The 25812-nt window shown below is 44.0% G+C and overlaps 2 protein-coding genes across 5 annotated transcripts in view; one reads left to right on the plus strand and one right to left on the minus strand.

The window, feature by feature from the left end:
• Positions 1-7698, plus strand: part of rhocb (ras homolog family member Cb) — a 31724-nt gene extending 24026 nt beyond the window's left edge. For both annotated transcript variants that reach the window (XM_078242000.1, XM_078242001.1), the window contains exon 5: positions 6457-7698. In XM_078242000.1, the coding sequence (XP_078098126.1) occupies positions 6457-6627 (171 nt within the window). In that variant the 3' untranslated portion in view covers positions 6628-7698. The remainder of the gene's footprint in view (positions 1-6456) is intronic.
• A 16411-nt stretch (positions 7699-24109) lies between these two features.
• LOC144511762 (putative helicase MOV-10) overlaps positions 24110-25812 on the minus strand; it is a 70998-nt gene continuing 69295 nt past the window's right edge. The window contains exon 22 of one of the 3 annotated variants that reach the window (XM_078242015.1): positions 24110-25702. In XM_078242015.1, the coding sequence (XP_078098141.1) occupies positions 25641-25702 (62 nt within the window). In that variant the 3' untranslated portion in view covers positions 24110-25640. Of the gene's footprint in view, positions 25706-25812 lie in introns of all 3 variants that reach the window. The other 2 variants (XM_078242013.1, XM_078242016.1) reach the window with 2 other exon arrangements.

Below are 25812 nucleotides of genomic sequence, written 5' to 3' on the forward strand. Positions count from 1 at the left end.
TTTATCTGAAACCAAGATCAAACTATCCCACTCCCTATCATCCTGGTGTGCTCCATGTGCCTATCCAATAACCGCTTAAATGTTCCTAAAGTGTCTGACTCCACTATCACTGCAGGCAGTCCATTCCACACCCCAACCACACTCTGCGTAAAGAACCTACCTCTGATATCCTTCCTATATCTCCCACCACGAACCCTATAGTTATGCCCCCTTGTAATAGCTCCATCCACCCGAGGAAATGGTCTTTGAACATTCACTCTATCTATCCCCTTCATCATTTTATACACCTCTTAAGTCTCCCCTCGGCCTCCTCCACTCCAGAGAGAACAGCCCTAGCTCCCTCAACCTTTCCTCATAAGACCTACCCTCCAAACCAGGCAGCATCCTGGTACATCTCCTCTGCACTCTTTCCAGCGCTTCCACATCCTCCTTATAGTGAGGTGACCAGAACTGCACACAATATTCCAAATGCGGTCTCACAAGGTCCTGTACAGTTGCAGCATAACCCCACAGCTCTTAAACTCCAACCCCCTGTTAATAAAAGCTAGCACACTATAGGCCGCCTTCACAGCTCTATCCACTTGAGTGGCAACCTTCAGAGATCTGTGGATATGGACCCCAAGATCTCTGTTCCTCCACAGTCTTCAGAACCCTACCTTTGACCCTGTAATCCACATTTAAATTAGTCCTACCAAAATGAATCACCTCACATTTATCAGGGTTAAACTCCATTTGCCATTTTTCAGCCCAGCTTTGCATCCTATCTATGTCTCTTTGCAGCCTACAACAGCCCTCCACCTCATTCACTACTCCACCAATCTTGGTGTCATCAGCAAATTTACTGATCCACCCTTCAGCCCCCTCCTCTAAGTCATTAATAAAAATCAAAGAGCAGAGGACCAAGCACTGATCCCTGTGGCATTCTGCTAGGAACCTGCCTCCAGTCCAAAAATTTTCCATCCACCACCACCCTCTGTCTTCAATCAGATAGCCAGTTACCAATCCAATCGGCCAACTTTCCCTCTCTCCCACACCTCCTTACTTTCATCATAAGCCGACCATGGGGGACCTTATCAAGCGCCTTACTATAATCCATGAGGTTAGTTAATCCACTAATACCATAAGAACCATTGAAAGGCTAGACAATCTAGGACACATGCAAGTTCACAACATGATTATGAAACTAATTTCTCAAGAAATTAAGGTTTTTGGCGCACATGCTAAACTCTCAGCACTCAGATGGCTAATTAGCACAAGTTAAAAGACAGGATAACACCCTCATAATTCTTCATTCTTTGGAAATCTGATTAGACTTGTGGGATTATATCATTCTGAATACAGGACAGTCTTGTGCTATGATGCAGAGGCCCATTTATGAAGTTCCCTATAGTGGACAGCTATTCACTTCCACCCCACCCCTATCTAGGTATACAGATTGCAATGGTTGGCATTACCACTTTCTGTGAAACTTGTGGGTTTGAGCACTAATTTACCACTTACTTGGTGAAGGAAATTTGGCACCCTTTAATGGAGCAGTTGACTGATTCTGAATGGTTTGTTTTTGAGACCGTGCTCTAGTTGCTGCTTTATTGTCTACATTTTGTATTTAGCATTGACTTGTTGGCATTTCCTAATTAGGGGTGTTTCAGTTTTTACTAATGTCTGTTTTGTCTAAAGCATTTGAAATTGCCTTAGTGGCAGTGATAGTTGAGTCTGTGGCTGCATAACAGCAATTGATTTTATTAAGTGAAGCTGGAAGCCTTGGTGGAGTATAAGACGCATTACTGATGCTTTGAGTAGCACTTGGACAAAGGGGTAATGCAACAATCTCTTTGATCAGGAAGACCTGTTGTGATTGTGACTTGGATTAAAGGAATAGCACTGTCTCCAATACAGTTAATCAGAATTGTAGACTCTTTAGCCATCCAGCTTATTCTGCCATTCAATGAGACCATGTACTTTCATTCTCTCTCCCCACTACAGGCAACTGTGGTAGCAGTGTAGACATCCAGATGCACTGCAGTAATTTGCCATGGCTGCTTTTGTTGGTGCCTTTCAAGCTGGTGAGCCCCCACCCACCAAGAAAGAAGAGGGAAGCACCACTTGCAAGTTCCCCACAACATCCTAACTTGGATGACAGTGCTGTGGATATTCCTATATAGCATAGACCAACAGTCAAGAAGGCCTCTCCTCACCTCCCCAGGGCAATTGGGGATGGACAATAAATGCTGGTCTGGCCAGCAATTCCTGCATCCCCGGAAATGATCAAACTAGCTCGGGCAAATTTGAGAAGTTACACCATACATATCAGCTTCCCTCACAATGGAATATTTGAAGCAGTGGCAAAATCTCATCTGTTCCAATGGTCTATCTGCCCAAAATTCACATCTGACAAGATCTCCACATTTCAACAAACAACCACCTGTAAAAGCTCAACTCATCAATTCCCCCTCTGATCTTTCCTCTTCCAGTATCTCCATCTCTATGTAACTGTAGTTACCTATCCCTGGCAGTGTGAATCTACACTATTCATGGTGGTTTTCATGTGCTTATCCCAAATGTCCCTAAAACCGGTCTAATTAACATTTTGTACAAAAATATATTACTTGTGCTTTTATGAAACAAAAGGCTTTATCTACCCTCATTTTAAGGTAATTTGTTTGAGCCCTTGGATCTGTTTATCACCATTTTGTCCTTTGCTTTATCTGATATAAATGCCAAATTGCACCATCAGAATATCTTAATATGGATCTGTATTATCTGTCCCAACTGTTCATCACATCTTTCAGATCTGTGTTGCCTGTTTTGTCTTGGGTTTAAGACCACACATCCACTTCTACTCAACTTTCGCAATTCATTATGCCTCCAGTTAACTGGTTGATCCTTTAACTTCTTGAACAATGGAATTGTCTGCAGCAGTTCCAGTGCAACTTGCATTGACAATTGTGAAATTTATGCTATCTTTGACTTTCAGCAGCTTTGGGCTGATGTAATCGGGGCTCAATATCTAATGTCCACTTTGAGTTCTACTGAAAATTAGTTCTCAATTTTTGTAATTGGTAAACAATTGTTGCATGTACATTTTCAATTGTCATTGCCCAAAATAAAATAGCAATATTTAACTATCCTCCACAATTCACTTTAATTCTTGTGAACCTACTTTCTAGCTATAATTTAAAAGCAAAATATTGCAGAAGTCTGAAATAAAATGCTGGGGAAAAAAATCGACTCTGGCAGCATCTGTGGAGAGAAACGTAACATGTCTAATTTCCAACTACACTACATAGTGCTATATATATATATTAGAGCTCTGACAGTGTCATCTGGACTCAAAACATCAGCTGTTTTCTCTCCTAGATGCTACCAAACCTGAGATTTCCCAGTGTTTTCCCTCTGTGGGTACACTATATAGTCGTCTTCCATGCTTGGCCTCCAGTTATCTGCCTTCAATTTCTGTAGAGCAAGTGGGACTAATTGATGAAAGGGTTTGTAGGTGTAGCAGGTTGAATCAATAGTCTCCTGTGCTGACATGTGGTTTGCTCTTTTTTCTAGGGGGGTGCAACTGTTCAGCCAAACTTTTGACTCTTTCCTACCCTTATTGAATCATAATTTATCACTGACTTGTGACTACTGTTCACAGTTCCAATCTCTATCATGCCTTCAAGTTTGTGATGGTTTGAAATGGCGTAGCCAACACTTAATTTCTGCCTGCATAATCCTTTACATTTAGAGGCCAGTATTTTGTGGGGAAGCAGCATTAGAGATGAGTGTTGCATCTAGTATTTTTCAAATGTGTGAAACTACATATTAATCTATGCTGCCTTTTTTAGGTCAGCCACTGAACTGGGTCAGCTATTTTGAGTGAAAGTAGGATGTTTGCACCATCCTCGCTTTTTCTCAAACACCCACCCTGGGGTTCATACTTGTTTCCTCTAGTTTGAGGAAGCATTTCTATTGTCGTTTGTTAATCTGATATGCTAGCAACTCTTTGACCAGAAGTGCCAAAATATCATTTGTGGGTCGCCCTTTTTTAAAAATAAAATCTGACTTTATGTTGCTATGATCTGAGGCAAAGAACTTGTCAACGCTTACTGCTTCAGTCCATTTATGATTCAAACATTTGGCTCCCATATTGTGGTAACCTGGAATTGCCTCTATCTTGGGCTCTGGGGCAGTTTTTTCTCTCTCGCACTTAACTGAAGGTGATATTTCTATATAATTTGACTTTCAAATTGTGTACTCTGTAATCAGTTTATTTTCACAGACCAGTCTTCACATTGGTGGAATAAATTGTTCAGACCATGGCTTACTTTCCCTACAGTTCAGAGGAAATGCAGGCTTACCCAAGGAAGATGCAGGAGGCATGAAAAGAGAATTGCAAAATATTTGGAACTGTGGCCATGTAATTGTCTAGAGGACAATTTCTAAAACAAAAGAATTGGGTTTCTAGTGACATTGGATTTCTAGTATCCACTGTGCCAAATGGACAAGTACTAAACTGAAGGACAACACCTCAGTACTTTACTGGAGAACCTTGACAATCTTTCAATGCTGCTACACATGTCTCTGGCTTTATTTCCACGACTCGGGAACAGTTCGGTAATTGATCAGAGGGCTGGACTGAGGATTGTTGATTGTAAAATATAACTACAGCACAAACTGCATTTGGAGAATGAACACAATTGATTGTCTAGCACTAGCTTGGCATAAGGTTTCCTTTCTACTCCCCAGCAATCTGTTTCTGATCTCTGTCCCTCAAATCTAGTGGTTGATCTGTGAACACTTGGGGAAAATATAGACACCAGTCAGCACATTTGATCAGAACAAATTTAGTAAGAAGTGTGGATGAGGGTAGTGTATATGGAGTTTGATAAAAGTACCATATTGAGCTTGGCAAAGTTGAAACCCATAGGACCAATTACTTTGATTTATTGTCACGTGTATTAGTATACAGTGGAAAGTGTGTGTGCACCATATAGAAGGAAAGTGTAGAATGTAGTGTTACAGTCTGAGCTAGGGTGTAGAGAAAGATCAACTTAATGTGAAGTAGGCCCATTCAAAAGTCTGGCAGCAACAGGGAATAAGATGAGTCTGGTATGTGATCTGACTTTTGTATTTTTTCCTAGTGGAAGGGTGTGTGGGCTCCTTATGCCTATTCCAAGGTAACAGGAAGTGTAGACTGTGAATGGGTGGGAGGCTGATTTGAGTGATGGACTGGGCTTCATTCATGACCCTTTGTAGTTTATTGCGGTCTTGGTCAGAGCAGTAGCCATAGCCAGCTCTGATACAACCAGAAAGGATGCTTTCTATGGGGCATCTGTAAAAGTTGGTGAGGGTCATAGCTGACGTGCTGCATTTCCTTTTTCTTAGAAAGTAGAGGTGTTGGTGGGCTTTCCTAACTAGAACGTCTGCATGGAGGGACCATTCTAATCAGTATTCTTTGTCTGTTTGCACTGTTTGAGAACAGATAACCACTCCATCTGACGAAGGGGCAGCGCTCCGAAAGCTTATGGTATTTGCTACCAAATAAACCTGTTGGACTTTAACCTGGTGTTGTGAGACTTCTTACTGGAGGGACCAGGACAGGTTGTTGGTGATCTGGAAACTTGAAGCTCAGCCATTTCTACTTCATCCCCATTGATGTAGATGGGCATGTCCTCCACTACGCCACCTGAAGTTGATTTCTATTGCCTCTGTTTTGTTGCCATTGAGGAAGAGATTAATGTGATCAGACCAGTTCACCAGATTCTTTTTCTCCTGTACTCCATCTCGTCAATTTTTGGGATTTGACCCACTGGTGTCACCAGCAAACTTGAAAATAGTTGGTGGGGAATTTGGCCTCACAATCATTGGTGTATAAGAAATATAGTAAGGGACTGAGGATAGAGCCTTATGGGTACCAGTGAGGTGTAATAACAGCATAAATACAAAACTGGCAGGCTATTTGAACTGAGGGAGTGGTGATTTCTAAGTTAGTATTATGGCCATTGCTGTTTTTTCCATGCATTAGATTTGGGTATCAGGCACAATTTATAAATGACATGAAACTTATTGTAATAACTAGTGAGGAAATTGTTGGTAGACTTGAGGGCCTGTAGAAGTGTAGAATATTGAATTCACAAATGTGGGGTATTTTGATAAGAGGATACAGACCTAAACTGTAAAAGTAGAAGGATGTACTAAACTTGTATGGAATACAGCCCCAGCTGGAGTCGGTTTTTTTTTTGAGCACCATACTTTGGAAGACATGAATGGGATGAGGGATTCATTAAGTGGATAAACTAAAGCTGAGGTGGTTCTCCTTGGAACAATGCAGGCTAAGATGAGACTGGGTAATCAAAAGCATGAAGGAATGAAATAGAAATTCAAGATCCAGCAGAGTGAGTCAAATGGTGATCAGTGCTCTACTATTCTATAATGTTTGAACATGCTAATACTGTGGTGTTTTCACTGTAGGAACCTGTGAAGCCAGAGGAGGGCCGGGACATGACCAACAAAATTAGTGCTTTTGGCTATATGGAGTGCTCTGCCAAAACAAAGGAAGGAGTTCGGGAAGTCTTTGAGATGGCCACGCGAGCTGCATTACAAGTCAAACACAAGAAGAGACGCAAGTGTGTGCTGTTGTAGGATCTGATGCATACTGTCGCATGTACTGTATCAGTCATAACATTTATCAAACTTTTTACACAGTATATGGAGATTTTCCTCTTTCTTCCCCCTGGTTTCCAAATGGCTATTTTTCAAACACTTTAGTCTGAGCCTTTTTTGACTTGCTGTGTAATGCTTAGTATTTGAATAGTGATGGGAGGAGTCTAGTGTTGACCTGAGACCATGAACACCAGCACCTCATGACAGTGGGTTTAAGTACTGTAAGTTGGGGGTGAGGGGGGATTTAGTACCATTTGGGTATCTACATTGTTATAAAAAAAAACTCATTATAAAACAAGATAATTATATAGTGTCAAAACAACTTTTCTGCATAGTTCCATTTAACTTGAACGTTTGGTACAGAGCATGAGTTAGTTTGTATAATCATCTTCTGTAACCTGATCACTTTATTTGCTGAAATGAATTATTTCTCTACATTCTAAGTCTGTGCTGCTGTTTTTTCCTGTTTTCTAAGCATTGCAGGCCAAACTGGGAGCAGTGCTGCAGACTCCTGCAAACGGTAGCCTAACTAGCTTTTGTATAATTGCAACTTTTGATTTCTTTTTTGTAGATTTATTGTATTGAGATTCAAGTTTGTATTGAACCTCTTTGTATAAAATGCTAACTGTCAACACTTTTAGTAATTGTAAACCCCTGCCCTATCGAAGGGTTTACATGATGTAATTCTGCCTTCTCAATTTTGTAATAGTTGTGCAGAAGTGACTCGACCACAGTTTATTGCAATTGCTCTGAAGCCCTGCTTCCTGTGATGCGCACACTTGTATTGCTGCCCCTTAACTAAAGGCTGAAGCAGTTTTTCCCAAAGAACATTCCGCAATTGTTTAATTCACTCTGGTGGTCTGCAACCTGCACAGCTAGCATGTGCATCTCCTTTTATTCCCCTCTCTCTTGAATCTGTTAATCTCGACTTGTATGCAATAACCAATACTGTGGCTTAAATGTAAAATCTTTTTGCTTTCATCCTGGGTTATAACATTCAGACAGTTGGCACTTAAATGTAAAAAAATAAATTTAATGGAACACTTTAAACTCTGCCAGTAATCAGCAAAGCTTTTTAATGTTGTACTTTGGAATGCAGAGAAGCATCTCGCATGCATTCCAATCCATTAGCATCTTCCTGAGGTGCAGAACAATTGTTTTTTCTTGAGGTTTGAGGCAGTTTGGCTCCTGCCTGCTGCCTTGCTGATGTCTATGCACAGTCCATCACAAAATGGAATCTGCCCCTCACAGGCTCCATTGGATAGTAGTAGGTGAGAGGCTGTATTTTCCTTAACTGAAGGGCTTAGACTTGGGTACATAGCTCAAGAATAGGGGTCAGCCATTTGGGACCAAGATGAGAAATGTCTTCACTCAAGTACCCCAGAGAACTGTGGATGTTAAAGTTATAGAACCTTAGGCCGCAGTTAGAATATAGTGTTCGATTCTGGTCACCACACTACCAGAAGGATGTGGAGGCTTTGGAGAGGATGCAGAAGATTTACCAGGATGTTGATTGGCATGGAGGGCATTAGCTATGAGAGGTTGGAGAAACTTGGTTTGTTCTCACTGGAATGACTGAGGTTGAAGGATGACTTGATAAAGTCTACAAGATTTGAGGGGCATGGACAGTGGATAGTCAAAGCTTTTCCCAGGGTGGAAGTCAGTTACTAGGGGGAATAGCTTTAAGGTGCAAGGGGCAAAGTTTAAGTATGAGGCAGCTTTTTTAGAAGATGGTGGGTGCCTGGAACTTGCTGCCTGGGGAGGTAGTGGAAGTGGATACGATAGTGACTTTTAAGGGGTGTCTTGACAAGATGGGAAAAGAGGTATATGGTCCCTGAAGGATAGGGTGTTTTAGTTCAGTCTGGCACCATGGTTGGTGCAGGCTTGGAGGGTCAAAGGGCCTGTTCCTGTGCTGTAATTTTATTTCCAGACAGCTGCTTAGGTTTTGGGGGATTTGAGGTACAAGGTGGGAAGTAGAATTGCTGTAAATCTTGCTGAATAGCCTGCTCCTGTTTCATACTTTTTGAAATTGCTTATCTGACCTAGTGTTTGAAGTTGAAAAGGAACCAGGTTGGGAGCAGTTTTCCCATTCTCAGTCTTGAAGGTAACAACCAAGCACCTGTGGCATGATGTAGAAACTTGTTGCTTCCTTTTCTGAAAAGGTGTTCCGAGGTGATCACTCTACCAGACTGAAATAGTCGTCAAACTATGGTAAATTTTAACCCTATAAAATACACCCCAAGCATGGACCATAATGACTTTACAATGTACAGCTCCAAGTGACATTATGAAAATTGTGCTTCAGTGACTAGTACCAGTGTCAAAAGATTGTGGGATTTTTCTAGCTAAAATTGTCCAACCCTGGCCAGTGGACCCTCAAATGACCCATGCCTTCAAAGTACATTAGAATTAATTAGGCTGGAGCAGGGTTCACATGATGGGAGATAGATGGTGGTACTAGTAATGAAAATCGGGGGCAGGAAGAGACTGCCAATGAGTGCACTAGCAAATCAGATCAGTGGGGAAAATGGTAAAAAACAACTCTAAATGCACACAGCATTTATAACCTGATGGACGAAATGATGGCCATTAGAAACATGATGAAGTGACCATGGCTCGAGCCTGGATATTCGAGGGTAACTGTTTCCGAAGGATGGGGAGAAAGTAAAGGTGGAGTGGCTCTTAAAGGAGATCAGTACAGGTTTGGAGGATCAATGTAGAATTTGTTTGGGATAATGGGGCTTGTAAGGTTACTGCAATAATTATGGGAGATTTGGATCACCTCAGATGGATTAAATAAAACTGACAGAAGTAGCCTGGAGGGTGTATTCAGGGCAGTTTCTACTACCCACAGGACAGTTATTTAAACAAAAACCAAAAATGCTGAGGTCTTCCCTGGTCACATCTGGGAGAGAAAGTTACCACGAGTCCATTTGACTGAAGAATTTCTCCTTGGATGGTATCAGACTTGTTCGTTCAGCATTTTGTTTTTATTTCAGATTTCCAGCATTAGCAGTATTTTGCCTTTTGAGACAGAATTAATGACCTCCAGTAAAGGATCCTCACTTGATTTCCATTTGAGAGATATTTAGTGTCACAAACTGGCTTGTATTAACATTGCAATGAAGTTACTGAAATATCACCTCGTTACATTCCAGCACCTATTTGGGTACACGGAGAGAGAATTTAGCATGGCCAATGTACATCTTTTGGGAGGAAACCCCCAGACATGGAGAGCACAATGACCCAGGGCCCTGGTGCTGTGATGCAGCAGTGCTGACCACTGCACCATATATTTGGGTCTAAGCTAGTGTCTAAACTTCAAGGTCATGAAGACCAAGTTGGCGAAAGTGGACTGAGGAAAATAGGGTAAAATTACAGATGCAATAGTAGGCATTTTAACTCAACATTCACGCAGCATCTGTGGCTAAGGTGGTGTCAGATTGAAAACTCAGTATAATTCTGCAAAGCTGAGTAACCCAGAAGGCAAAGGTTCGCTAAAAATCCACTAGAGGGTGGGGGAAAAACTGAACATTTCTGCAAGCATAAAATGGGTGAGTTTGTTTCCTTTGCTGGAGGTGACTATTACTAAGGGAGAAGCAAGGAAATGTGTTTGAACAAGTACTTTATCTAGATAAGAGCATCCAAAGAATAGTAGAAAATCAAAGGGAAAGAGATCACCAGTACCAATCTTTTGCCTGAAAACACATCTAACCCAATCATGATCCCTCCAGAAGTAGAGCAGAGGCCAGTCCTGCATGTACCCCAGCCAGAACATGGACCAAACCCCATGCTGTTTGCACCAATCTGATGGGAACCACACTGGTGGTTCAGTAACTGCCCTTTGCCATCTCAAATCAGTTGCCATTGGAACATGCCCTTGCATGTACTGGCCTGTGAGCTATGAATGGAGGGGCTAGAGGTACATGGCTGATCAGGAATCTCCTTTTGCCATCTGTCATTAGTGTATGTTGGTAGGATTTGCAGATCAATACTGTTATGAACCTTGGCCATCAAGTGGATTTGCATCCAGATCTCCTGGCACAGGCAGTTGCATTGTGCCACAGGACCTCCCCAAGGAAAGCTAATGGGGCTAAAAGCTGACAAAGTCCCACAGTTTGCTGGCTTTCCTTGTATTCCTCAAATAGTGGGTATATTGAGTTCATTAGATTCTGGAAAGGTCCCAGTGGATTAGGAAAACCACAAATTATTTGGAGGGAGTGCAGAGAAGGTTCACCAGGTTGATACCAGAGATGAGGGGTGTTGATTGAGGAGAGACTGAGCAGATTGGGTTTGTATTCGTTGGAATTTAGAAGGCTATGGGGGGATCTTATAGAGACCTATAAGATAATGAAAGGGCTGGATAGGGTAGAGATGGAGAGATTCTTTCCACTTAGAAAGGGAACTAGAGGGCACAGCCTCAAAATAAAGGGGGGGGTCAGTTTAGGACAGAGTTGAGGAGGAACTTCTCTCAGGGTGGTGAATCTCTGGAATTCTCTGCCCACTGAAGTGGTGGAGGCTACCTCGCTGAATGTTGAAATCACGGATAGATGGATTCCTGATTGGTAAGGGAATTGGGGGTTATAGGGATCAGGTGGGTAAGTGGAACTGATCCACTTCAGATCAGCCATGATCTTATTGAATGGCGGGGCAGGCTCGAGGGGCTAGATCTACTCCTGCTCCTATTTCTTATGTTCTAAACGTAGCATCATTCAAGAAAGGTAGGAGACCAGAAGCAGAGAACTGTACACCAGTCCCCATGCTAGAATCTGAGGTAGAAGCCAGGTGTTTAGAAAGTTATATAATCAGACAAGGTCAACATGGTTTTTGTGAAAGGCAGTGTTTGACAAATGTAAGCAGGCTGGATATAAGTAAAGTTTATTGGTCACATGTAGGCTTACATTAACACTGCAATGAAGTTACTGTGAAAATCCCCTAGTTGCTATGCTCTGGCGCCTGTTCGGACCAATGCACCCTAAGCAGCACATCTTTCTGACTGTCGGAGGAAACCAGAGCACCCAGAGAAAACCCACAGAGGACATGCAAACTTGGCACAGTGACCCAAGCTGGGAATCAAATCCAGGTCCCTGGTGCTGAGGCAGCAGCAGTGCTAGCCACTGTGCTGCTGCGGCCCCCCCCTTCAAAAATGAGCAAGTATGTGTAATGCATTCCCAAAGGTATCTGATAAGGTGATTGTACATGCTAAGAGCTGATGCTGGGGTGACATATTAGTATAGATAGAGGAATGACTACAGAACAGTTGGGGGGGAAAATGGGTCACTAGTGGATTATGTCTATTGCACTTAGTCATCAGTGTATTTGGCTACAATCTGTCCCTTCAAAGGTGAGGTGTTTCACTTGAACAGAACATTGGCAGATGGTTTATAATGTGAGGAAAAATAGAAAAGGTTCTTGGTATATTGGCACCAGCTCTGGAGGTGGAACCTTTACAGGCCTGAGGGGGCTACACCTAAATAGAACTGGGACTGAATTACTTGTGGGGTGATTTGTTAGTGGTATTTGAAGGTTTAAACTAGGCGGAGGTGTGGAAATATCAGGAATGCCAAAGTACACAACAGGAGAGATGGCTAGCTGTAGTTGGGATAAAGTTGAGGTCAGACTAAGGGTTAAAGTCTCAATCATGGTTAGCATGTATGCGAATGCATGGAGTACCATTAATAAAATGAGTTATGGCTCAGAAGGACAGGACTGAGTGTTAGTCTTATGAAGAGATTGGACAAACTAGGCCTGTATTAGTTTTGAATGAGGTGATCTAATTGAAACCTACAAAATATTTATACTTGCATCCACCATGTCTATTCTGTTTCCTTTGGTTGGGGAGTCCAAAACCAAGGACCACAATTTTGAAATGAGGATGCCACTGAGGGCCAAGATTAGAACTTTTTTTTGAGGGAATCTTTGGAATTCTCTATCCCAGAGGGCTGTGGAAACTCGTGTAGTCAAATGTAAAGGGTTGAGGTAATATAGGTTTAGGTGGCAGTGGTTAGGATTGCTGTCTCACAGCGCCAGGGACCCAGGTTCAATTCCAGCCTCGGGTCACTGTGGAGTTTGCACTGTCTGCCTGTATTTTTGTGGATTTCCCCTGGGTGCTCCAGTTTCCTCTTGCAGTCCAAGGATGTGGGTTAGGTGGATTGGTCATGCTAAATTGACCCGTGTCGGGGGATTAGCAGGGTAAATGTGTGGGGCTATGGGAATAAGGCCTGGGTGGGATTGTATTCGGTACAGACTCGATGGGCTGAAAGAATCCCTACAGTACAGGGAGGCCAGTGATTTCTATGATGGGTGTAAAAAGGCATTGAAATGTTTGATCAGCCATGGTTGCATTAAATGGTAGGACGGGCTTGACCGGCTGAATGGCCTTCTCCTGTTCCTAAATATCCCTGGATACAAGTGTTCAGAGAAGAGTGATAGTTTTAATCTGAAGATAACACTGCTGTCTGTGTTGGAAAGAGGATACCCCACGGGGGTCAAGGACAGAATCGTTTTGGGTAGAGTTAAGGACAAAGTTGTGAAATTGCATTGTTTTCACAAGACTATATGCAATGTAAACTAACAATTTTACAAAAGATTGTTTGACAAACTTGTACCAAATGATATAGGGAGGGGAAGGCATTGGAGGCAGTGGGCTGATTGGCCTACCCTTGCTGCTACATGCCTACAGAGGGGTGCAAGAGTTGAGCAGTTATAATGGGTGACTTTATCTGGGTATGTACTGGGATAGTAGTCCACCAAGAGCAGAGGTCCTGCTGGACCAGTTTTGTTTGGGGAATGAGATGGGCTGGGTTGATTGTCAGTAGGAAAACATTTGGGAAGACTGATCATTGTGTCAAAGGTTTAGGTTGGCTATGGAAAAGGACAAACAATTTGCAGGAAGCATAATTAAATGGGTGAAAGCCAACTTCAGTGGGGATAAAAATGCATCTGGGTCAAATAATTGGAATCCAGATTGGCAGGAGAAACAGTAGCTGAAACATGGGCTACCAGAATGTAGTGTTACAGTCATAGCTAGGGTGTAGAGAAAGATCAACTTAATGCAAGGTAAGTCCATTCAAAAGTCTGACAGCAGCAGGGAAGAAGTTGTTCTTGAGTCAGTTGGTACATGACCTCTGATTTTTCCATCTTTTTCCTGATGGAAGATGGCAGAAGAATGTCCGGGGTGTGTGGGGTCCTTAATTATGCTGGCTGTTTTGCCGAGGCAGTGGGAAGTGTAGATAGAGTCAATGGCTGGGAGGCTGGTTTCCCAAATAATAACCAACCCCATTTCTTTTAAGGACTGAAAGGGATTTGCTCCTGGAGGCTTGGGAAAGTATTGAACAAATGTTTTGCACCTGACTTTACAGAGAAGCTGTCACCTAGGCCGTGGTGCAAGAGAAGGCAACTAATACACAAAGGATTTAAACTCAGCGAGATGGAGATGGGCTGATGGTGGCATAGGCAATATTACTGAACTAGTAATCCAGAGGCCCAGGCTGATGTTCTGGGGACATGAGTTCACCACAACAGCCAGTGGAATTGAAATTCAGTTAATAAAAATTGGCATTGCATCATCTTGTTGAAGGAAAAAATCCCATTCACAAATGTCCTTTTAGGGAAGGAAATCTGCCCATCCTTACTTGGTTTGGTCTATATGTGACTCCAGACCCACCCACAGCAAAGTGGTTCACTCTTATCTGCTCTCTAAGCAAGCCACTAATTTTGACGGGTAACAAATGCTGGCCTTGCCTGTGATACTGTCATCCCGATGGAACTATAAAGAAAAGTCTTTTAATTCACTTTTTGAATGCCTCTAGAGTGGCCTCCTCCTCCTCTCTCGGGGTAGTACATTCCAGACCTTAACTTGCTGTGTTGACTAGCCTAGTGATTTAAAAACCAAGGGGTGGCATGAACAAGTTGGGCTGAAGGGCCTGTTTCCATGCTATAAATCTGACTCTGCCTTCTCATTCCAGATCATTTCACAGGTGGGAACAGTTTTTCCCTACACACTCCGTCCCCTCATGACCTTGAATGCTTCAATGAAATCTCCTCTTGGCCTTCTCTTATACAAGGGAAACAGTCCCAACTTCTCCAATCCATCTTCGTAACTGAAGTTTCTCATCCCTAGAACCATTCTTGTAAATCTTCTCTTCTGCAGTTTCTCCAATGCCTTCACATCCTTCCTAAAGTACAGCTCCTAAAACTGCACCCTGTGCCCAGCTCTGAACTGGTGTCTTGCACAAGATCAGCGCGACTTCCAGGCTCTTGTAGACTTTGCCCCTAATTAATAAACCCTGTTTCTGTGCTCTGCCACAATGAAAATCAATTGGACGGAATCTCCAACTTGGCACGAGTGCAGGGGAGAGAAGTGAAACATGAGGCAGAGAGAAGTGAGGTCATGGCTACATTTGTAAATGGCAGTGACTTGGTTTGTAGGCAAATGTGAAAGTTGTTTTGCATGCAGCATTAACCTGTATGGCATTGAATGAGGTAGGTTGTCTTTAATTTGCATGAAGCCAGATGTTAACTTTAACTAAAATAAGGACCTGGCTCATGTTGATATTTAAATGTTTAATTATAGTAACTGAATAGAATGAGTAGAAGAGTGAGTGGGATTCTCTGTTTCTTAGCCTCATGACTCCCATGATTCACTTCCTAAAATTAACTGCACTTCCCAAGTCTCACAGTACATATGTGGAGGCTATTCAGCCCATTAGTTCAGCTCTCAAGAGTAAGACTGGCAGCAGTTAATGTAAAAAGGAATTTGATTTATTATTGTCACAAGAACAAAAAATTACAGCACAGGAACAGGCCCTTCGGCCCTCCAAGCCTGCACCGACCATGCTGCCTGAATTAACTAAAACCCCCTACGCTTCCAGGACCATATCCCTCTATTCCCATCTCATTCATGTACTTGTCAAGACTCCCCTTAAAAGTCACTACCATATCCGCTTCCTCTCCTGGCAGTGAATTCCAGGCACCCACCACTGTTTTTTAAAAAAAAAATCTGCCTCGTACATCTCTTTCAAAACTTGCCCCTCGCACCTTAAACCTATGCCCCCTAGTAATTGACTCTTCCACCCTGGGAAAAAGCTTTTGACTATCCACTCTGTCCATGCCTCTCATATTCTTGTAGACTTCTATCAGGTCTCCCCTCAACCTCCGTCACTCCAGTGAGAACAAACCAAGTTTCTCCAACCTCTCCTCGTAGCTAATGCCCTCCATACCAGGCAACATCCTGGTAAATCTTTTCTGTACCCTCTCCAAAGCCTCCACATCCTTCTGGTAGTGTGGCGACCAGAATTGAACACTATATTCCAAGTGCAGCCTAACTAAGGTTCTATAAAGCAGCAACATGACTTGCCAATTTTTAAACTCAATACCTCAAAACTCAACACTATTGACAGAGTGAAAAGTATTGTTTCTTGCACGCTATACAGACAAAGCATACCATTCATAGAGAAGGAAAGGAGAGAGTGCAGAATGTAGTGTTATAGTCATAGCTAGGGTGTAGAGAAAGATCAACTTAATGCAAGGTAAGTCCATTCAAAAGCCTGACAGCAGCAGGGAAGAAGCTGTTCTTGAGTCGGTTGGTACGTGACCTCAGACATTTGTATCTTTTTCTCAAAGGGATAGGGTGGAAGAGAGAATGTCGGGTGTGTGGGGTCCTGAATTATGCTGAGGCAGTGGGAAGTGTAGACAGTCGCTGGATGGGAGGCTGGTTTCCCAAAATAGTAAAAGGAGTGGGGTTGATTAAGGACTAAAGGGCCACTAATCAGTTCCCCCACACCAGCTCTTCCCCGTAACTTTTTAAAGTATCTGAATATTGTTGAAGAGACATATTACCAAAGTTTTTCATCTACTACTCATCAGGACAAATGCAAGAATAACATTTTTTTTTAAAAATCAGTTTATACTACAGGCAAAAAGGGTGTTGATTGGCTTGCAAGTCAACTCTGGCTGCAAGTAAAGTTTATTTATTAGTCACAAGTAAGGCTTACATTAACACAGTGAAGTTACACTCGCACCTGTTCAGGTCAATGCACCTAACCAGCATGTCTTTTAGACTGTGGGAGGAAACCAGAGCAGACACGGGGAGAATGTGCGAACTCCACACAGTGACCCAAGCCAGGAATCGCACCTGGGTCTCTGACGCTGTGAGGCAGCAGTGCTAGCCACCATGCCACCCACCTGAGGTGTTACCATGGAGAAAGTAATGGGGCTTTCAAAAAATATACAAGGCTTGAACGTATTCCTTTTTGCATCCATGGGGTCCCTTTCAGTGAATGTTTGTTTGTCTCTTCCTGCAAGTGTACAATCTGGACTGATTATCTTAAGTTGATTGTGTAGTTAGTGTACTTAAGAGTGTTCAGCATATGCTATCCAAATAGCCTTACAGTTGATTTGTTTTTGGTTTTCCAAGCACAGGCTAGCTATACTGTACCTATTGTGAGCACCCAAAGGGACATTGTTTGACTTGATCAGCTAACCACTGGGAACGTTTGTTCTAAACATTTAACTTCCGTGAATCTGCTTCCACCATCCTGGCTGCCCTCAGTATTTTTTCAGCTTTTTGGCATCTTAAATCTGCCCTTTCGTTGTAAATGGCAGTGACTTGGTTTGTAGGCAAATGTGGAAGTTGTTTTGCATGCAGCATTAACCTGTATGGCATTGAATGAGGTAGGTTGTCTTTGATTTGCGTGAAGCCAGGTGTTAACTTTAACTGAAATAAGGACCTGGCTCATGTTGATATTTAAATATGTTGAATTATAGTAACTGAATAGAATGAGTAGAAGAGTAAGTGGGTTTCTTTGTTTCTTAGCCTCCTGCCACTGCAAGTTTATATTCCCCTCAATCAAAACCCTTCACAATTTTGATGACCTGTTTTAAATCTGGCCTTATCTGTGCCTGTTCTCAGGAGAACAATGCTATTTTCTTGTCTTCACAATTTGAGGTAATTCTAGTACATCTGCCCTGAACCCTCTTTAAATTCTTGACACCTTTTATAAACTTGTTTGTAACAAGGCAGGGCAGAAAAGTACCGTGACACCTGTGAATAAGGGTCCATAGCTTTCTCAAAGTTAATGACCTCCAAGAATTAAGTTGTTGTTCCTTCCTATCTTATACATTATATGTTAATGATTTGGATGAGGGAACTAAATTTGCAGATGATACAAAGTTGGGTGGGAGTGTGAACTGAGGAGGATGCACAGATGCTTCAGTGTGATGAGGGCGGCACGGTAGCACAGTGGTTAGCACTGCTGCTTCACAGCACCAAGGACCCAGGTTCGATTCCCGGCTCGGGTCACTGTCTGTGTGGAGTCTGCACATTCTCCCTGTGTTTGCATGAGCTTCCTCTGGGTGCTCCGGTTTCCTCCCACATTCTGAAAGATGTGCTGGTTAGGGTGCATTAACTCGAACAGGCGCCGGAGTGTGACGACTAGGGGAGGTACACAGTAACTTCATTGCGGTGTTCATGTAAGCCTCACTTGTGACTAATAAACTTTACTTACGATTGGGATCAGGCTGAGTGGGCACACACATGCCAGATACAGTATAATGTGGATAGATGAGAGGTTATCCACTTTGGTAGCGATAATAGACATTACTTGAATGGGTGTAAATTGAGAGAGGTGGCAAGAACTTGGTGTCCTCGTGCATCAATCAGTGAAAGTAAGCACACGGGTACAGCAGGTAGTAAAGAAGGCAAATGGTATGTTGGCCTTCATAGCGAGAGGATTTGAGTCTGGGTCACTGCCCACAGCAATGTGGGTGTTGTTGAAATGTCCTACCAAGCCACTTGATTGTATTCAGAACAGTGGCTCAAAACCACCTCCTTGAAGGGCAATTAGGATGGGCAACAGGCGCTGGCCTGCCCAGCGATATCCACATCCTAAGAATGAATGCACAAAGTAAAGTTCCTGGTTCAAACTACCAGTAATATTTCAGTCCCTGTTCTAGAACCCCCCTCCCATTCAAAGAACAATACAGCACAGGAACAGGCCCTTCGACCCTCCAAGCCCGCGCCGCTCCCTGATCCAAACTAGACCATTCTTTTGTATCCCTCCATTCCCACTCCGTTCATGTGGCTGTCTAGATAAGTCTTAAACGTTCCCAGTGTGTCCGCCTCCACCACCTTGCCTGGCAGCGCATTCCAGGCCCCCACCACCCTCTGTGTAAAATACGTCCTTCTGATATCTGTTCAAAGGATATTCTCCAAGGGCAAGTTGTCCACCACCCATCACCAGCATCAGCGATGCTGATTAGGCCCAGAATGCTTGTCAGTACCAAGCACCACTCTGCTTTCCATCCACCCACATATCCCAGAAGGAGGGCAATGGCACAGTGGGAAGCCAGAGCCCCAGGGTAATGTGCTGGGCTCCCAGGTTCAAATCCCATCAAGGTAAATACTTAAATTTGTATTTTTAAAAATCTGGAATTCTAATGATGACCTTGAAACCATTGTCAATTCTCTTTTTTTTTTAAAAAACCATCTGGTTCACTAAAGTCCTTTTTTAGGGAAGGAAATCTGCCATCCTTACCTGGTCTGGCTGACGTGTGAATCCAGACCCCAGCAATGTGGTTGACTCTTAAATGCCCCTCTGAAATGTAGCAAGCTGCTCAGTTCAGGGCAATTAGGGATACGCAGTGAACAAAAAGAGAAACTGCTCCCTACTCTGCCCCCTACCCCTTTCTCACTGGTGAAGAATGTCCATAGATCCTTGAAGGTGGCAGATCTGGTCGATGAGGTGGTTAAGAAGGAAATGGAATTCTTCCCTTTTATTAGCCATGGGATAGATACAAGAGCAGGGAGGTTATGCTTGAACTATATAACTCAGTAGTTAGGCCGCAATCTGAGTACTGTGTGTAGTTCTGATCACCTCACTACAGAAAGGATGTCATTACATTAGAGAGGGTACAGAGGAGATTGAGGATGTTGCCAGGACTGGAAAATTGCAGCTGAGGAAAGATTGGATAGGTTGGGGGTTAACCTGCATGGAACAGAGGAGGCCGAGGGGAGATTTGGGTGGCACAGTAGGTGGTACTGCTGCCTCACAGCACTAAGAGACTGGGTTCAATTCCAGCCTTGACTGTGTGGAGTTTGCACAGCCTCCCCGTGTCTGCATGGGTTTCCTCCCACAGTCCAAAGATGTGCAGGTTAGGTTGATCGGCCATGCTAAATTGCCCCTTAGTGTCAGGGAGATTAGCAGGGTAAATACCTGGGGTTACAGGGGTAGGGTCTAGGATTGTTGTCAGTGCAGGCTCGATGGGCCGAAGGGCCTGAATGGGAACGGCCTATTAACTTTAGTGACGAGGGCCCCTAGAATTAAAATGATTGGCAGAGAGGAGCAAAAGTTTTTTCACCCAGAGGATGATCGGGGTCTCGAACTGACCGAGGCAGAAAATCTCATCTACTTTAAAAGGAATCTGCACGTACACCTGAAGCGCTGCAACCTTCAGATCAGAGTGGGATTAGGCTGAGCTCCGATTCAGCCACTCAAAAGCAGTGGCCTCTTGTTCCAAAATGTTTTTCTGATTGAGATAAAAAAGCATGCACTGTGGTCCCTTGGTAACAATACAGAGCATGCTGCTTTACAATGAGCCGTAGCTTGGTTCAAAAAATCCATTTCTGACAATGTTGACCTTGTAGGGTCTTTCACACGTTATAGGGTAGTTTAACTTAGATGAATGATTTTTGCTTTTTTAATTTTTCTCCTATCTACACCCCCTCCAGTGCCACTTATTTTCAGAGCAAACGGCAGATGGATGCAGACAGTTGTACAGACTTGAGGGCCGCATGGGAGCAGGAAACCGTATCTGTACCTGTGGCGGTTGCAAAATCCAGGACATCTTTGTGCACCAGTGTGTAGCAAAGACCGGCTGTTCCCACCTATTCCTTTCTCCTTTCCCCCTGCTCAGTGTCCAGTAAACTGACAGTAATATCCTCCAGCGTTTTAAAGATTGAAACAAAAGAATCAAGACAGCCCTGGCTCGTAATATTTAACTTAAAATTCTGACTCAATAAACACAGCAAGGAAGGGGGAGTTTCAAAGGACGAAGGAAAAGCACCTTTTCTACCATTGCCTCTTGTTGGAGTTGACCTTGCTGTCATGAGTAGCAACTAAATCTCCAGTGGCTGTTCTTTAAGTTTATTATTGTCATAAGTAGGCTTACATTAACACTGCAATGAAGTTGCTGTGAAAATCCCCTAGTCACCACACTCCGGCATCTGTTTGGGTACACTGAGGGAGAATTTAGCATCGCCAATGCATCTAACCAGCATGTCATTCGGACTTGGGGGAGGAAACCAGAGCACCCGGAGGAAACCCATGCAGACTCCACGGTGGCACAGTGGTTAGCACTGCTGCCTCACTGCTAGGGACCCAGGTTCAATTCTGGCCTTGGGTCACTGTCTATGTGGAGTTTGCACATTATCCCAGTGTCTGCGTGGGTTTCCTCCGAGTGCTCTGGTTTCCTCCCACAGTCCAAAGAGGTGCGGGTTAGGTTGATTGGCCATGCTAAATTGCCCCTTATTGTCAGGGGATTAGCAGGGTAAATATATGTGAGGTGACGGAAATAGGGCCTGGGTGGGATTGTGGTCGGTACAGACTCGATGGGCTAAATGGCCTCCTTTTGCTCTATAGGGGTTCTATGACAGTGACCCAAGCTGGGAATCGAACCCTGACGCTGTGACGCAGCAGTGCTAACCACTGTGCTACCTTAGTTTATAAAGTCAGGTCAATAAGGTGGTTAAGAAGGAAATGGAATCCTTCCCTTTATTAGCCAAGGGATAGACACAAGAGCAGGGAGATCATGCTGGAACTATATCAATCATTATGTAGGCCACAACTTGAGTACTCCAGCACAAAGGAAGCCCATTCAACCCAACGAGGTCTGAGTTTATGTTCCACATGAACTGCCTCCCATCTCTTTTCTTCTAACCAATCACCGTCTCCGATTCCTTATATGTTGATGATGGAGATCATCGGTTGCCTCACCTTCTCCCCCTGGTGGCAGGTTCCACATTCTCACCACTCCCGGGGAAAGCGGTTTCTCCTGAATTCCCGATTGGATTTAACCATACTGATGACCTCTAGTTCTGGTATCACCCACGTATTCTCCAAAGGCCAGGAATATACTGAGGGTGGGGAAGAGATAGAGATTGCTCCCCCCACTCCCCTCCGAAGGAACATCAGTGCTAAAACTTTTGGTTGGAGCAGGCAAAGCTCAGGGCCCCGATTCCCATCCCCTCAGTGGACTGAGTCCCATCCTCAAGAGCTGCCACTATTCCAACAACCCTGGCAGCACGAGAACTCGTGTGGACACTGCCCAGGGCTGCAAGGTGGTGCAGGAAGGAGGAGCGTAGCAACTGAAGAGGCAGATTGACCCCTTAATTGCTCATGAACTGGCCAGTGAAAGACCTCAGAGCCATGGTGGGGAACAGGAAGGAGGTGGCCTGGGCACTCAATGTATTTCACAGGGCCCTCACATTACTGGAGTCAATAAACCTCAGCACCAGGAATCCCCACCAAATCCTTTTCATACATTGAAGATCTCAATCAGGTCACCCTTTGCTCTGCTGCTTTCTAGAAATGCACACTTACGCTACACACCCACTTTTGCACTTCCCCAGCACCAGTTCCAGGGTGGCATAGTGGTTAGCACTGCTGCCTCGCAGCGCCAGGGATCCAGGTTCGATTCCCAGCTTGGGTCAGTGTGTGGAGTTTGCACGTTCTCCCCGTGTCTGCATGGGTTTCCTCCGGGTGCTCTGGTTTCCTCCCACAGTCCAAAAGACGTGCTGGTTAGGTGCATTAGCTATGCTAAATTCTCCCTTAGTGTACCCGAACAGGCACCAGAGTGTGGCGACCAGGGGATTTTCACAGTAACTTCATTGTAGTGTTAATGTGAGCCTACTTGTGACACTAATAAATAAACTAATCAAAATAATTTAAAATGTGTTCCAAGAGAAAGGGAAAAAAAGTGGTTGTCACTTTGTTAGAACACAGCCACACATGAAAAATAACCCAGCCTGCTTTCTCTTCCCCCTCGACCCCCAGCTCATTTTCTACCCTCCCCCATTGCATTGGAGTAGCACAGCAAAAATTAATAGCTAAGAGCAGAATATTAGCACCACAGCTTTAGTGAGAGATCGACCACTGGATTTATCAGTGAATTATCTGAATTTAACTGCTGGCTTTTTGATTAACAGCTAACATTTATATAACACCTTTATTGAAGTAAGACTCTTCATAGGAACAATATCAGACAAAATTCAACACCAAGCCACACATGGAGGTACGAGAACATCAGAAACTGGAGCTGTAGAATCATAGAATCCCTACAGTGCAGAAGGAGGCCATTTGGCCCATCGGGCCTGCACCAACCACAATCCCACCCAAGCCCAATCCCCGTAATTCCTCGCATTCACCCCACTAATTCCCCTGACACTAAGGGGCAATTTATCACGGCCAATCAACCTAACCCACACATCTGTGGAAGGAAACCGGAGCACCCAGAGGAAACCCATGCAGACACGGGGAGAACATGCAGACTCCACACAGACAGTGACCCAATCCGGGAATCGAACCCAGGTCCCTGGCGCTGAGGGGCAGCAGTGCTAACCACTGTGCTGCCCAGTTGGCTGATCCACGTTCCTGCATCACCCCCATGTTCTTTAATTAGAACAGGTGACCAAAGATTTTGTCAAAGTCAGGATTCAGAGATTTAGGAAGAGAAGTGCAACAAAATACATTAGATCTTGGAAGTGCCAGCTTCCAATCAATCCCAACTAGCTGAACGAGCTCAATCTGTTGCCCACTGCTGGAAATACCAGGACGGGAAATGAAATTATTCCACATCACTTCAGTTTTCAGAACTTTGATCCAGTCAGTGGCACCTGTCAGCAGCATCCGGCCTCCGCACCGATTGGGAATATACTCCCAGCCGGTTACCAACTGACCACTTAAAGAGGACATTAAAGACCGTGTGTTGGATTGGAGGAGAATTCGCAGGTTTGATGTCCCAACCAACGTTCCTCCTTCAATCGACAACACGGAAAACAGATTAACCGGTCATAGAGTCCTACAGTGCAGAAGGAGGCCATTTGGCCCACCAAGTCTGCACTAACCACAATCCCATCCAGGCCCTATCCCCATACATTTACCCTAGCTAGTCCCCCTGACACTAAGGGGCAATTTAGCATAGCCAATCCACCTAACCCACACATCTTTGGACTGCGGGAGGAAACCGAAGCACCCGGAGGAAACCCACACAGACACGGGGAGAACGTGCAAATTCCGCACAGTGATCCAAGGTCGGGAATTGAACCCGGGTCCCTGGCGCTGTGAGGCAGCAGTGCTAACCACTGTGCCGTGCGGTCATTGGGGGAATCGTGCTGTGTGAGGCACTTTGCCGTATTTGTTAAGACTCAAGTCAGTTCTTGATAAAACACAAGTGCTCGTTCTTTATATATAATTTATTTGAGATATCCAAATATTGCATCTTCCAAATGGTATGCTGCAGACAAAATAATCCAAATGTTTATGTAGAAAATACAGTGAAGAGGACTGCCTCCCGATATCACCATTACATCTAAACCACCAGGAAGCAATGAGGGACCGGGTATTTGAAACCAAACAATGCACATATTCACATTTGGAACCAAGCCTCCCATTATTTTCTCGTCTCTGTATCAACTCATTGCCCTGTTTGTGAAGTTGGGGAAAGCAGCTGCTAACTAAATCAAGCAGACACACACTCTGACTCTTGAGTGGTTTCAGATCAGCTGTCCATTGTGTGTCTCTGAGTGTTTTCAGTTCCAGAAATGTTTAATAGTGGCCAATCCAGTCCCCACCCCCCCTCCTTTATACACTATGGACTAAAATCAAAGTTACCCTGTCAAATCTGAAGTGGGACACAGAACACGGGAGGTGCATTACAGGAATTTCTGTGCTTTCTGACAAACGCACACAGATTACAAGGAGTTCTCGATGATATACACACTGTCAAATCAATAAAGGGATTTATATACTGATATATAAATTTGGATTGGCAAGTGAAAGGAGCTGCCTCCTTAAAGGAGCACAAGGTAGGTCACTCGTTTCTACAGCTACGGCAGAGTAGCAAGTAGTTAAACACCACCGTTTGATTCACTGAGTCAACTAATCCACAAACGCTTCATTGCCAGCGAGGCTCAGGCAATAGCATGGTTTCAAAGTAAAATATTCATCTCCCTCTTGACCATGCCTGCTGGCTGGGAGGACTGCTCTATAAAGATCCACGCCCCTTTCTAGTACCCGATCAGATCAGCCTTCTTTCTCCCCCCCCCCCCCCCCCCAGTCAGTTGTGGCTAATTGGCTGTGGGGCTCGCATTCTACCCTGTCCTGAAGTCCACACTGGGCCTACTGGACTGTGATCATCTCGATGTGCAAGTTTCCTCCCCCCCCCCCCCCCCGCGACAGCAGCACCAGCCAACACGGAGGTCGGTCAGTCCAACCAAACCCTGCTTGCGAATCAGGCAACTCAACGCGGATCAGCAGTGAAACGTGGGGATCTCTCGCCAATGTGGCTCAACTACACAGCCCGAGTTATCGAGTGTGAATTTACAGAATACTTCACCCTAAACACAAATGGTTCAAAGACATGTTTCACCCCTGAACCCTGCTTCAGGGAGCCACAGGGAGGGGGGGGGGGGGGGGGGGGGGGAAAAATCAATCATTTGGAGAAAGCAGTTCAGAAATGCAGCAAACCATAAAACAACAAAGGTCTCAACTCTGTAGAAAACTGTTAAAAATTCACAATTCTGTAATTACACAATTTATAGAAAGCACTTGATTCATTTAAGAGAATTGAATTTCCTTTCCAAATTTTTCTTTTAAATATATTTAAACTTTTGACAAAAGCAGCTGAAGTTTTTTTTTCCCTCCTCCACTTAAATCTTTAACATTTCCAGTTTCAACATTAGTTCCATCTTCCTTTCCCTTCGAGATTCTGTTCGGTCAAACTTCACTTCTCCATTCAGGCTCCAGCTGCTGCTGGATCACGCTGACATCATCAGGATCTGCTAACAAATCAGAACAAGCTCATCAGTTTGCTGGACACTGCCTCACCCAATTCTCAGTCACAAACTTCCCACAATTATATTCTCTCAGTGTGCGGAACAATATTTGA

This window comes from Mustelus asterias, chromosome 25 (assembly GCF_964213995.1).
Source record: "Mustelus asterias chromosome 25, sMusAst1.hap1.1, whole genome shotgun sequence".
NCBI lineage: Eukaryota > Metazoa > Chordata > Chondrichthyes > Carcharhiniformes > Triakidae > Mustelus > Mustelus asterias.